General features: G+C 46.4%; 1 protein-coding gene across 1 annotated transcript; it reads right to left on the bottom strand.

Moving 5' to 3' along the window:
• Positions 1 to 894: 894 nt before the first annotated feature.
• On the bottom strand, positions 895 to 8,377 carry CKAP4 (cytoskeleton associated protein 4). The gene is made up of 2 exons (XM_035561303.2): positions 7,904 to 8,377; positions 895 to 3,969 (listed from the first exon to the last, which is right to left on the bottom strand). Exons 1-2 carry the CDS (start codon positions 8,279 to 8,281, stop codon positions 2,638 to 2,640), a joined length of 1,710 nt encoding a protein of 569 aa, XP_035417196.1. The 5' UTR covers positions 8,282 to 8,377; the 3' UTR covers positions 895 to 2,637.
• Positions 8,378 to 11,629: the final 3,252 nt, after the last annotated feature.

Genomic DNA, 11,629 nt, shown 5'->3' with positions numbered 1-11,629 from the left:
TTCATTTAACCTTTGAGATCCAGTTTGGCCTTACTGTACTCTTGGCGTTGCAGCATCTTTATGCTCCCTCACCATGTGGCTACTGAGCTTCAAAGCCACTGCGTGCTCATGGCCAGCTTCTGTCGGTAGGTTGTGTCAATTCTCTTTTAGATGGAAGGGCTTGTAGGCTCACCTGTTTTGTTGAACACATAGGTAGTTTAATAACATGAATGATTATGAACTCTCTATGAATTAGGCCTCAGGAACTACCAGGACATGATGATGAGAGAGCCCAGAGCCCTTTGCCAACACTAAGCAGTACGGGGCTCTCACCATTCCAAAATGAGAGATTTGGCTCTCGCCATTCCAAAGCTACTTACATGGCACACTTAGGTTCATCTCTGTGGGCAATCAAAATGAAGTCAGCCTTCCCCAAACTTTTAAAAGGCAGGTGTCCTTCATGGAGGTGTCACCAGCTTATGGCCCTTGCAGTCCAATGTTCAAAGCTATCCAAAAGGTACAGACACTTTGAAAATCTGATGTAGGTCCTTTCTGTACATTATTTCTGTTCTACATCCTCTAGGCATTGAGAAAGTCTTATCAATGGCATTCCTGGAAGTATCTGGCATTCCATTCATTGCATAAATCATGTATTTCTCACCTCACAATGACCACCTCTGGCTTCTGAACATTACGTTCAACACCAATGCATTGATCAGGCTCAAATCCCATCTTCAAGAGCTCCTCTGTAAGCACAGCAGATAAACTACCTCTGTGTTCCTCAATGAAAGCTGAGAAGTAAAGGGCTTTGCCCCACCTCAGTGTAAAGCTCTGGTGCTTCCCCCAGGCCCTTTCCTGCACTGGAAGCCTCCTGGAAAACACTACATTAACTAAGCAGCAATCAAAAAAAAAAGGTGCAAAGAATATTCCAGACGTTTATTATGTATTAAAAATACCGCAAAAAAGCCATACAGTCCGTTTCACAGTAACCTAAACAACATTGTTCAAGAACTTGAGAAGTCAACAGAGAACAGTGCAGTTCAAACGGTGACAACAGTTATCTTAATGCCATGGGTCCCTCCTTCTTTGCCAGCAATTCTTTCCTATTTACTGTGGGAACAACAGGAAATACAGTTCACTACCTTATTTACCTAAGAGAACTCCTTTTTACCTGTGCTGTTCCCACAAACACATCACTTTTGGGAAGTGCTATTTCTAGGAATGATTTTCCTAACGTAGTCAAAGTGCAGGCAGAGGTGGGCACGACGCGCATGAGACAGCGGTGGTCCCTATATCCAACGTCTCCATGTGCAGACACCTGTATCAACTCTTTGGATAAAGTTGAAAAGTAAACTTGAAAAGGAGGGATATTAGAAATTCTTTCCAAAAAGACAGAAAACCGAGAAAGTTGTGGAAGTGGTTTTAAAATGAACTCCAACACCTAGAGTATTGCGACACCTTTTCCTCGCTCTCAACCAGTTACTGGAAGGATCCTTCACCACCAGTGCCCCGGGCAGACAGACACCTGGGGACACCAGCGATAAGGAATTGACCCGAAGTCCTGAGTGTGCAGCAATAGTTCAGGTCACTGACAGCTGTGTGAAAAGTACACATTTAGAAGCAATTCTGCTGATTTCATGCTGATTTCCCCCCTTTTGTGTTGTGAAGTGTAACATTATTATTAGCATGCTTGCTATACAGGGACACAAGAGCTGTGACTTTTGTCCTCCCTCAATCAAATTTGTGATCATTTTTACAGAAAATCCTGCATCACGGAGAATTAGGACTTTACAAGAAAAAGCCTCATCATGTAAACAGCCCAAAAATATGACAGAAATATTACTGTACTCTGTTGAAACTTTCCCCCTCTTTCAGATGTCCTTGTTAAGCACTGATCTTCCTCACTGGCAGCTACAGATGCTGGTAAAGAAGCCTGCGATCATACAATAAATCTCTCCCGCCATGTGGTGGAGCACTTCTCTCAGGTCTCATCCCCAAGCAACACCACTTACCTCAAACCTTTCCTTACTGGGGGTCCAGCTAATGCCTGTTAGCTCCACAGTACAGATTACGGGCACACAGAAACGTACTGCAGCTCAGCTGGTACCTGGTACTGGCTCCATGGCTGAGCCCCAAACCGCAGAAACAGATGAGTTGCTTCAAACCTGGTCCACAATTTACCAGTAGCAGTTTCAGACAGGGTGATAGGTTCGTTCTTTTGTTCCTTGAACCAAATATATCACTAAAATCGTCAGTGCATATGGCACTTCTTCATACCAGAACAGTTGTGGCCCTTTGGTGTGGGTTATATAGTGTCCTAGTGTGAAACACCTTAATACCGTTAAATATGTGCCCATGCTAATGAGGCTGTCGTGCCTTAGTTACACCACTACGGTTTCAGCGGTACAACTTTACAGAGAAGAAGAGCCCTTAGAAACTCAACCCCCAACTAAACTCATGTTTTCTTAAAACAAAATAGGAAAAAAAAAATAAAAAACTACACCAAAAGAGAAATAAAGGAAATAAGCAGAACTGTCTCTATTATTAAAGTATTCTTATTCTCTTTGGAGGTATCAAACTGCTTTTAGAAAGAGTAAAAAACTGGGCATACAAAAGCTATTTTCTATAATCCAATATTTGCACAAGGAGCACTGCTGCCTAAACTTTTTCGTGTATTTTTTCTACTTTCACAAACAATCTTTCCAGATCATTCCTCAGGTCATCTATTGAGCTCTTCACAGACTCCAAGTTGTTCTCATTATTTTCAATTTTCACGGAGTAGGAGACTAAACTATCCACTGCAGTTCTGATCATTTTCAAATCTGAATCAACCTGGCTGACAGAAGATCTCAGTTCATCTACAGAGCCTTCCACAGAATTAAATTTTTCAAGATAGCCTTGAGAATGTGCTTGATCTGTCTGAAGATTTCCTTGGTCCAACAAAGCACTAATTTGCTTCTGGACATCCTGAAGAGCACCAGAGGATGGCAGGTCACTGATACTTCTTCTCAAGTTCTCTACGTCATTGTACAGTGAGGTCTGTGATTCACCTAGATTTTTGAGAACGTCTGAGACTGAAGTTACGTCCATACCCGAGATTCCCTGAAGATCACTCATGCTTTGTTCTAGAGTATTGAGCTTATTCTCGTACTCTGCCTCCTTAGAAAGGAAAGACTGCAACTTTTCACCATGCTGAGCTGCAACAGAAGTTAGAGACTCCAAGCTCTCTTCTATGTGTCTCAGTCGAGACTCCAGTCCTTCACTGTTCTTTTCAAAAGTTTCTAATGCTTTTCTGAAGAGTTCATTTTCTTCCCATTTGCTGAGCTCGGCTTTAACCTGCAGTAAATCTTCATCAAGTCTTTTAATGTCACCAGGGAGATGCATAATAGAATCCTCTGCCCTCAGAACTTTCTCTTGTAAAGCTTTTAATGAGAGGTGTTCAGTGTCTGCAGCCTCTTTGAATTTCTCATGTTCCTGTTTGAGGTTGACTAACTCTTTCACTTCGGTATACACATCAGACTCCATGGAGTCTATTGTGCTCTTCAAGGTCTCTATGTCCTTTTCTTTGCTTTGCATGGATGCTTGCATCTCATCAAAAGCATCTTTTAGCACCTTTATCTCATGCTTATACACATTTGCTTCTTCTAGTGAATCAACCTTTGCTTTCATATTGTTGATTTCATCTTGGCTCCTTTGCTGGACTTCAGTGAATACAGCAATGTTATCATTTATAGACTTGGTTAGCTCTGTTAGTCTCTCTTCCACTGTGTTTTCCAGCGATGTGAAGTCTCGTTCCCTTGCATCCTTCACCATGTGGATGCCATCCGACAAGTCTTTCAAAATTTCATTTTGCAGCTTCTGAAGCACTTCACTGATCCGGTTTATTTCACTCTCCCCTTGCTTAACAGCCTTCTCAGTAACCTCCTGCTTCTGCTGCGCAATTTTCATCATGGATTCAAAATCCCCAAACGTGGCTTGAAGGGACCGCACCTAAAACAGAAATCCTGATGGTTAATATTTACAGTCTCATCCTTACCAGCGTCCTTACCATTTGTTTCTAAGATTCTTATGGCCCTCACTACCATATTAAACAATCACTTTGCAATCCATCACACTCCCTACCTGAGATCACTCTATAGCACACAGATCCAGGAGGTACAAAAAAAGCCAGCATGAAGAGTCTTAGGTGATTTATAGGCCCTAGATCTATAGGTGCACATACCTTCCACTAAGGACCCCTGGCCCTCACTGACCTGCCACAGATTATCCAGGAAATCTGTGGAAGTGAAAATCAAGCTCAAGCCTCCAGAGTTTGCATCTGGACTCCTGAGCTATATGATTCCTTGGGTTGGCTCTACGTACGTACATAGGCTTAGAACAAAGCTGTAGCAATGGCCAAGGGGACTCACTGGCTTCTGTCTCAGGTTAATACAGAAAGCTGTTACCACTGGGTTGGGCATGCTATGAAGCTTCCCAGTCACAAAAACTCTCTTTACCACAGTTTTAGTGGCAGAAACAGGGAAAAGGGCAAGGGGTGAGCAGCTCTTGAAGTTAAGATCCAGGCACAGCAACAGGGAAGCATGGATTACTTAATTTTAGGACCAAGCAGAGTATCAGACTCAAGACTGTTGAGAAGTCTTTTTGTGCGTGTGTGGGTTGTATTTTTCTGAAGTTTGTAAAGCAGTGTAAGCACTCCCACTGGCTGCAACAGGAATCCATCACGAAGAAAATACCTCAAGGCTTTGGCAGGATGGCAAGTGCTGAGTAATGCACGTTGCCTTGCCTCATGCTACTCTCTGTGTCTGAGGGGTATATTAATCAGGCATGCCACATGGACTGCCATGTTTACTGATTAGATACACAGCTGGAGGGGTGGTTTTATTTTATAAATAGAAGGAAATATACTTTATTTATTCCTAGAAAGAAATATACAGAGACTTTTCAACTGAGAATGGCTCCAGCAATTCCCAGGCAGCCTCTGAACCTAGAATTTCATCTCAGAACACCTAACAGGTTTACTAATAAGAAATTAAGTTATTTATTTGTATTTTTGCAAAACTTAATTCCCTGACCAAATCCCCATTGTTTTTAAGGGAATTCTACATGGTGAAAGAACTACAGAGCTTGGCTGTGAGACTTGCTCTTGGTTTGAAGGATCCCCAAAGTTTGAAGAACACCCATAAAGATTACTTCCTGTATCCCCCTCTTCTGTAAAAGGGTTTGCAATAACTTCACATTCCCTATACTTGTATTCTCTAGCGCTTGCATAGGAAACTAGAAATGAACCAAAGAGGGGGAACAAAGAAAGTAATTCTGCCATACGCATTGCAGCAGGGCAACAGCCATTACTCTGACTCATCAGCCTCACTTCCACTACATTTTATCTGTCATTCATTCTGATTTTTTCTGCATAGCATTTTCTGAATGACTATAAATGGGCTTCAGAAATCTAGAAGGAGAGTGCATCAAAGTTCTTCTCCCTGTCTTATGACAGAATTTATTTTCTTTGACACACCTGAACCACCAAATTGAAATTTGCAACTAACCATCTTCAAATGTCTGTCTAAGAAAAGGCATCAGAAATGGGCAGGGGACGCCTCTAGAGTGCCAGGAGACCTCTGCTGCCGTACAGAGGGAATCCAGCCCTCCACACTTATAAAGTACTTTATACGAACTTGTCCACTACATTTGGGCAATGCTCATGGTGTAAGTTGGAGCTGCTTTCCTATACTTCTACATGGGCCAGCTGTTTGAAGATCAGACAGCTCTGACATAATAAAATGGACCCGAATCCTCTAACTAGACCAGCTTCTAATCTCACCTGTCCGAGCCTATGCTCAACTCACCAAGAGCCACCAGGGCCCAAAGCAAACCCCTCACAAGAGGAATGTAAAACTCCCAACTTCAAAGTAATAGCTCATCCCCACTGTGCAGTTGGCTTGTGCATGCACCTACTTGTGAGTTTGCCTGCTTGCTCTTTGTGGCTGGCAATGTTTGAAACCATAGCCCTTGAAAAGTTTAACATCATAAACAGCACATAAAAATATAGCTATACCTAACTTCTACGTGTTCTCTAACTGGTCATACTACCTTGTATTCAAACACCAAGCAACCTTGGCCTCTCTGAAAGCTGTGCTATATTGAAGACTAAATTTCCACATCATTTCCTTTCTCCTCCTACTGCTGATGTGTAAAACAGATGAGCTTATATAACACTTACTCCTGACAAAAGCTCTCTGCAGTAAAAGAGTAAAGGGGAAAGACAGCTCCATATGGCAGCCTGCACTGACAGTACCCTCTAAGTACAACGTGGGACCCCACACTTTTTTACAACAGAGAAATAATGGTCTCTTCTTCCTCAAGTGCTCTCTTCTGCAAATGCAACTCAAAGCCACAGCAAACAAAGCTTTCAAGGGTTAAATCGAAAGTCTGTTTTATCTTTCCCATCTCTTATTCTTGTATTACTGTATGTCTCACATCAGCCATCTGCTATATATAGGAAATCAGTTTCAGTTCTCTTTCAAAGTAACTATTTATAAACTTACACTATACACCTCTCTCTTATAATATGCAACAGATACCTAAGATCTTCTGCAACAATGCAGAGACACAGGCAGCAAACTGCATCCCTTGCTGTGCTTGGATGAGCTTATATATTGCTCATACATCTGGCTTCTATACTCGTGTACTGTAATCTTACATCCTGTTCCCTGCCGTTGCAATTTCTTCCATCCTACAAAGAGTGTACAAAAATGCCTTAAAAACTGGAAGGAAAAAAAAAAGTTTAAAAAAAAGTGCTGGTTCAAATCACAGCGCAGTCATCAGCAGGGAAAATAAAAGGATTTAAAAATCACCTTTGGAAACACCACTATGGCCCTGCATTCTCGCAGCAGCCCTTCTCCCCTCCAGGACTTTTCCTTTTCCCCCCCATGAGAGGAAGCGCCACGGCGGATCCCACAGACTCCACGTGTGCATGCTGCCGTGTTTCCGGGAACGCCACGGGGCGGCGGGGGGACCCTCGCCAGCACCAGCCCTGCTGTCCTGCCCTGTCCCGTCCTCCTGATGGGGCCCAGGCCCCTCAGCCACGGGGACTGGGGTGTCCGCAGGGAGGGGGCTTGCTGAGCATGCAGCAGTCAAGCTGGGACAAGAATCTCCGCGTCTTTGATCTGCTTGAGTTGTAACTTCACTTACTGCTTGCAAGCCCGTTTACCTACTCCCTAGACTGAAGCCTGCTATATGCATTTTGCTTGATTACACGCTGTCACATGCAGTGTGTTTGACAGGTTTCGGGCCCCTTAAGACATATCCCAATGGGAAGTGCCACTTGTCAAGCTCTAGCTCGAGGGCTCACAGGGCCTGAGCGAACAAAACCGGGGGGGAAGGAGCGCTTCCTTCACATCCCTCAAGCCACACTCTGCCAGCAGCTTCACACCCCTGCTATGGCTGCGGCGGCCTCGCTGTCCGTGCAGGAGATGGCGGCAGGGGTTGGCAGGCGTGTCAGGCCTGTGCTGCGCTGCTCTGCTGGCACTCTTGGGTTCCTGGGCAGGACCGCCGCGGCTCCTGCCACGTCCAGCCAAAACCTTCAGCCTCTCTGCGTGCACCTGCCCGCCAGACGTGGCACCGAGGGCAGGCCATCCCTCACCGCGCTGCCTTTGCACTCGCGACGGGACGGCGTGACAGGAGATGACTGATGGTCAGTCTCGCACCCGCGGGTCCCGCCGACGCCCGGGCATACGGAAAATGGCTTCGTGCCCCAGCCAAGCCGAGCAGGGGCCGGCTGCTGCCTGGGCTGCCCCCGGGGCCACGTTTGCACCCGCTGGGAGACACCCAGCCTCGGCTGGTGCCTCTCGCCCGTGGCGAAGGCTCCTTTCGGGAGGATGGAGCGGGGACACCTCCCTGCCTCCCCGGTCCCCCGCCACCCTACCTTCTGCACCACGGCGTCCAGGGTGGCGGCCAGCTCCTGCCGCTGCCTGCCGGAGGCCTCCCTCTCCCGGGCGCTCCGCCCGACCTCCTCCCGCAGCTGCCGCACGTACCAGCCGGCCGGCAGCGCGGCGCCCAGCACCACGGCGGCGCCCAGCAGCAGCGCCCAGCCGCGGCGAGGACCGGAGCCGGAGCCGGAGCCGGAGCGGTTTCCCCCGCCGCCGCCCCCCGCCGCGGCCCTGCCGCCCCGGCCGTGGGTCGCCGCCGCCGGCTTCTTGGCCGCCGCCTCCTCGGCGCCGCCGGGCTGCGAGCCCCGCTCGTTGGCGTTGGCGGCGGCGGGCGGGCTGCCCCCCTTGGGGCCCCGGTGCTTGGCGGACGACATGGCGGGACGAGAGGGAGAGGGAGGGAAGGAGGGAAGGAGGGAAGGAGGGAAGGAAGGAGGCTGCCGCGGAGCGATGGGGCGGGGGCGGCGGCCGGGCAGCGCCGAGCTCCCCTCCCCGCCCCGCCCCGGGGAGCCGCCACGCACACGGGGCCGGGCCCGGCCCGAGGGAGGCAACGAGGCGGGGGGGAGTAGGGGGTGGCCGCTGCTCAGCCCCCGGGAGACGGGGACGGGAGCCCGGGGGAGGTCCCGGGGCGGGGAGCGCCGCCTGCACCCCCCCGAGGACCGAAATTCCCTACAGAGCCCGTGAGCTCTGAGCACGCTCTTCTGTCCCCACGTCGGCGCGGGCCCGCTGCATTCATCTTCCCAACCGTGTCCCAGCCAGGGCAGCAAAGGCTGACAGGCCTGTGAATACAGGGTGCCACAGTAAACAAGATACTGTACCCCAGTCTCTTGCTCCAGGCAGGGCCAGCCCGCAGAGCACAGCCCCCCAGTTTCTTCTCGGTGCTCCCAGTTTCTCTGCTTCTCGTAAGGAGGCAGATGGAGAGGGAGCTGAGTGATTGGGATGTGCTGGTGTGGAGAGGAAAGTGAGGATGGAGAGAGCAAGGCATCGCGAAGGGATAAGGAGCTGGCAGAGGAAACTGCCTGCTGTGCGTTGAATTAGTGGTCGCGTTGGGGGAAAAAATGCATCCGATCACGTAATTGTAGACAATCCTTGCACAAGAGAACTGGGTGGTCTTGACGCTGCAGTTTTAGGGCACAGGTGGTAGAGGGCTGAGGAGTGGTACTCCTCACCGTGGGAAAGGGAGGAGGATGTGCCCTAGACCTGTGCTTGCGTGGATAGGACGTACCAGAAAGGAGCTACCTTAAAACTTCTTTTGAAAATCTCTCAGATTTTATAGTATCACAGAGAGCTGCTTAAACGCTTTTCAGAAACTTAGTAGCTGTATCTTCAGTTGTTACCATGTATTTTGTTGACTGTAGAAACTTGGCAAAAAAAAAAAAAAAAACACAAAATCAGTCCCCCTCTGCTGCATCTATTGCTTTGTGACAGACTATAGGACAGATGATACTGCAGAAAAACTTAAATGTGTAAAAAATGTGCCTTGAATTCATCAGTACTGTACCTCATTTTAAGTTCTTTAGCCCTAACTGGACCAGTTAACATAGTGACTCTTGTCTGATAGGCATTTAACCTCTCTGCCAGTTCACTAAAAAATCTGATGATATTTCTGGTGTAGACCTCTCAGTGTACCCGTAGTCAGTGATGGGTTACAGGGAGAGTTTTTTGGTAACATTTTAGGTAGAGGTGTCCTTTTACATGAAAGCATCCACACATCACACACAATGCAAGGTGAAGGTGGTCACCGCATCTGATTTTTGTAACTGTAGGTTACAACCCTGGAAGTGGGTCCTAATTTTGACAAAAAGGAACTGATTCATACATATTTTCTTTTAGCCTCAATGGGTACTCTGCAGGCAACAGCTATACAGACTTCTTTATATACTTGGCCCTCTTCAGTTCTTGAACCCTCTGTGCTGATTACTGTTCACTGCTCCCTTTGAAACTGGAAGCAAGCCTTATTCTGTTTCAGAGCTGGTAAAGGAGAGCTTGGAATCAGGTGGTGTCTGCACAATGCTGCCTGCTTCCAGTCCTTGGACCCAAGATTCTGGACTCAGGACAGTGTTGTGACAAAGTGTCCCATGTGACAGTTTATAACTGGAGAATCCTAAATATAAAAACATGCTAAAAAAATCTTCTACATTGGTTCATCCCAACACTTACCTATGCTTCAGACAGAAATGAGAGGTAACTCAGTTTTTAACACTTCCTTCCTTCTCTCCAATAGACATGCTGACTAGCTAGGGTATCAGAATGGACTCTCAAGGATTTTTTTTTTATTATTTTTTTAATTTCATCACCAGATGGTGAACAAAGTAAGCTGATTCTATATTGCCCCTTTCTTTCACAGTTATTAGGAGAGAGGCTTATGTGGTAGCCTTGTATTAGTGCCTCTGTCTTGTGTTTTCTAAGGAGGTTCACAACTAGTAACAAGCAAAGCAATAATGGATTTAGACTCAGGCTAAGAGTAAACAACCAGTAGACAATCAGTAGTAATGGTGTTAATTTCAAAAGGATTTTTGAGGGTTTGTTTTTTAAGAACAATGCAATGAAAAGCCCTTGGCAGTTGATTACTCCTTCAGGCATGTTACTCTTTTTCCCTGCATTTTAGTATGTCTTTGTACAAAAAGCTAACTTTGAAAAAGACTGTATTCATGTCTGTATCTGTAACGTTTGCCTGTATTAAAGATCTGTGTGGGATGAAAGAAAAGAGTAATTCTGTTCAAGACATAGAGTCAATCAATGAAAATAAAGCTTTAAAGCTCTACTTAGGTTTCTGGGCAGAAATCTCTTACATGTAGTTTCAGTGCTTCTAAGACATTACAGAACGTAAGTAGCAACAAGCTCCTTCCAGTTCTGTCTGTACCTAGGCTGTTGAACTGCTAGTGCCAATTTGATTTATTTCCTTCTTGTGCTTTTTTGTTATTCTGAAACACATTTGCTTGCCAAGAATCATTCCATGACTGGAAGTTCATTATATATATATGCAAGCCATAACACCTTGCAAGATAAAGGCTTGGGGTGCTAATTTGTCTGTTCCTCTATTTGATCAGAGAAAAAAAATCCAATTGAGTCTTGTCTTGGAAGACATTTTTTCTTGGTTTTTGCTTTGATTGCCAGTACTTTTTTTTTTTTATATATATAAATTTTAGGTTGAATCTTCTTCAGAGACAGTGGATCCTAGACGCAGGCAAGATTACAGCCCCAGATCCAGTCCCATTCAGGGACTGCAGGTTACAGGTGCCACAACGAATTTAGCTGATTGCCCTGACCCTAGCAAGGAGCAGAGCACTCACGCAGGGTCAGTAGGTTGTCCTAAATACCTGCCAGAGGTGGCTGGAGGTGATACAGGTGAGCTTGCACTGAAATGGTTGAGTTCTCGGAATAGTCTGTCCTCCTCAATGCAGATGGAGTAGAAATCTTCAGCAGCAAATGAAGCACATGATACTGGAGTTTCCACATTAACATCTAGACACAGCCTTAACAGTCATATACTTTAGGATAACAGGGATCTCAGATTTCTCTTTAGGAAGGGCCTAGAAAAGCCAGGCTTTGTAGCAGTACCCTAAGACCCAAGATTTTTGGTCTGTAGCAACTTGTTTCATAGAGTTTACCATATGAATGGAGACATGGGCATACCAGAGACAACAGTCAAGAGGATTATCAGTGTTAGGCAGCAAAGGATGTAAGTCTGTTTCAGATAGTAAGGCAGTGTAGTTAACTGCTAT

The sequence above is a fragment of the Cygnus atratus genome, chromosome 1 (genome assembly GCF_013377495.2).
Source record: "Cygnus atratus isolate AKBS03 ecotype Queensland, Australia chromosome 1, CAtr_DNAZoo_HiC_assembly, whole genome shotgun sequence".
In the NCBI taxonomy this organism is placed as follows: Eukaryota; Metazoa; Chordata; class Aves; order Anseriformes; family Anatidae; genus Cygnus; species Cygnus atratus.
The sequence above is the reverse complement of the archived record's forward strand: the minus strand, read 5'-3'. Positions and strand labels throughout refer to the sequence as shown.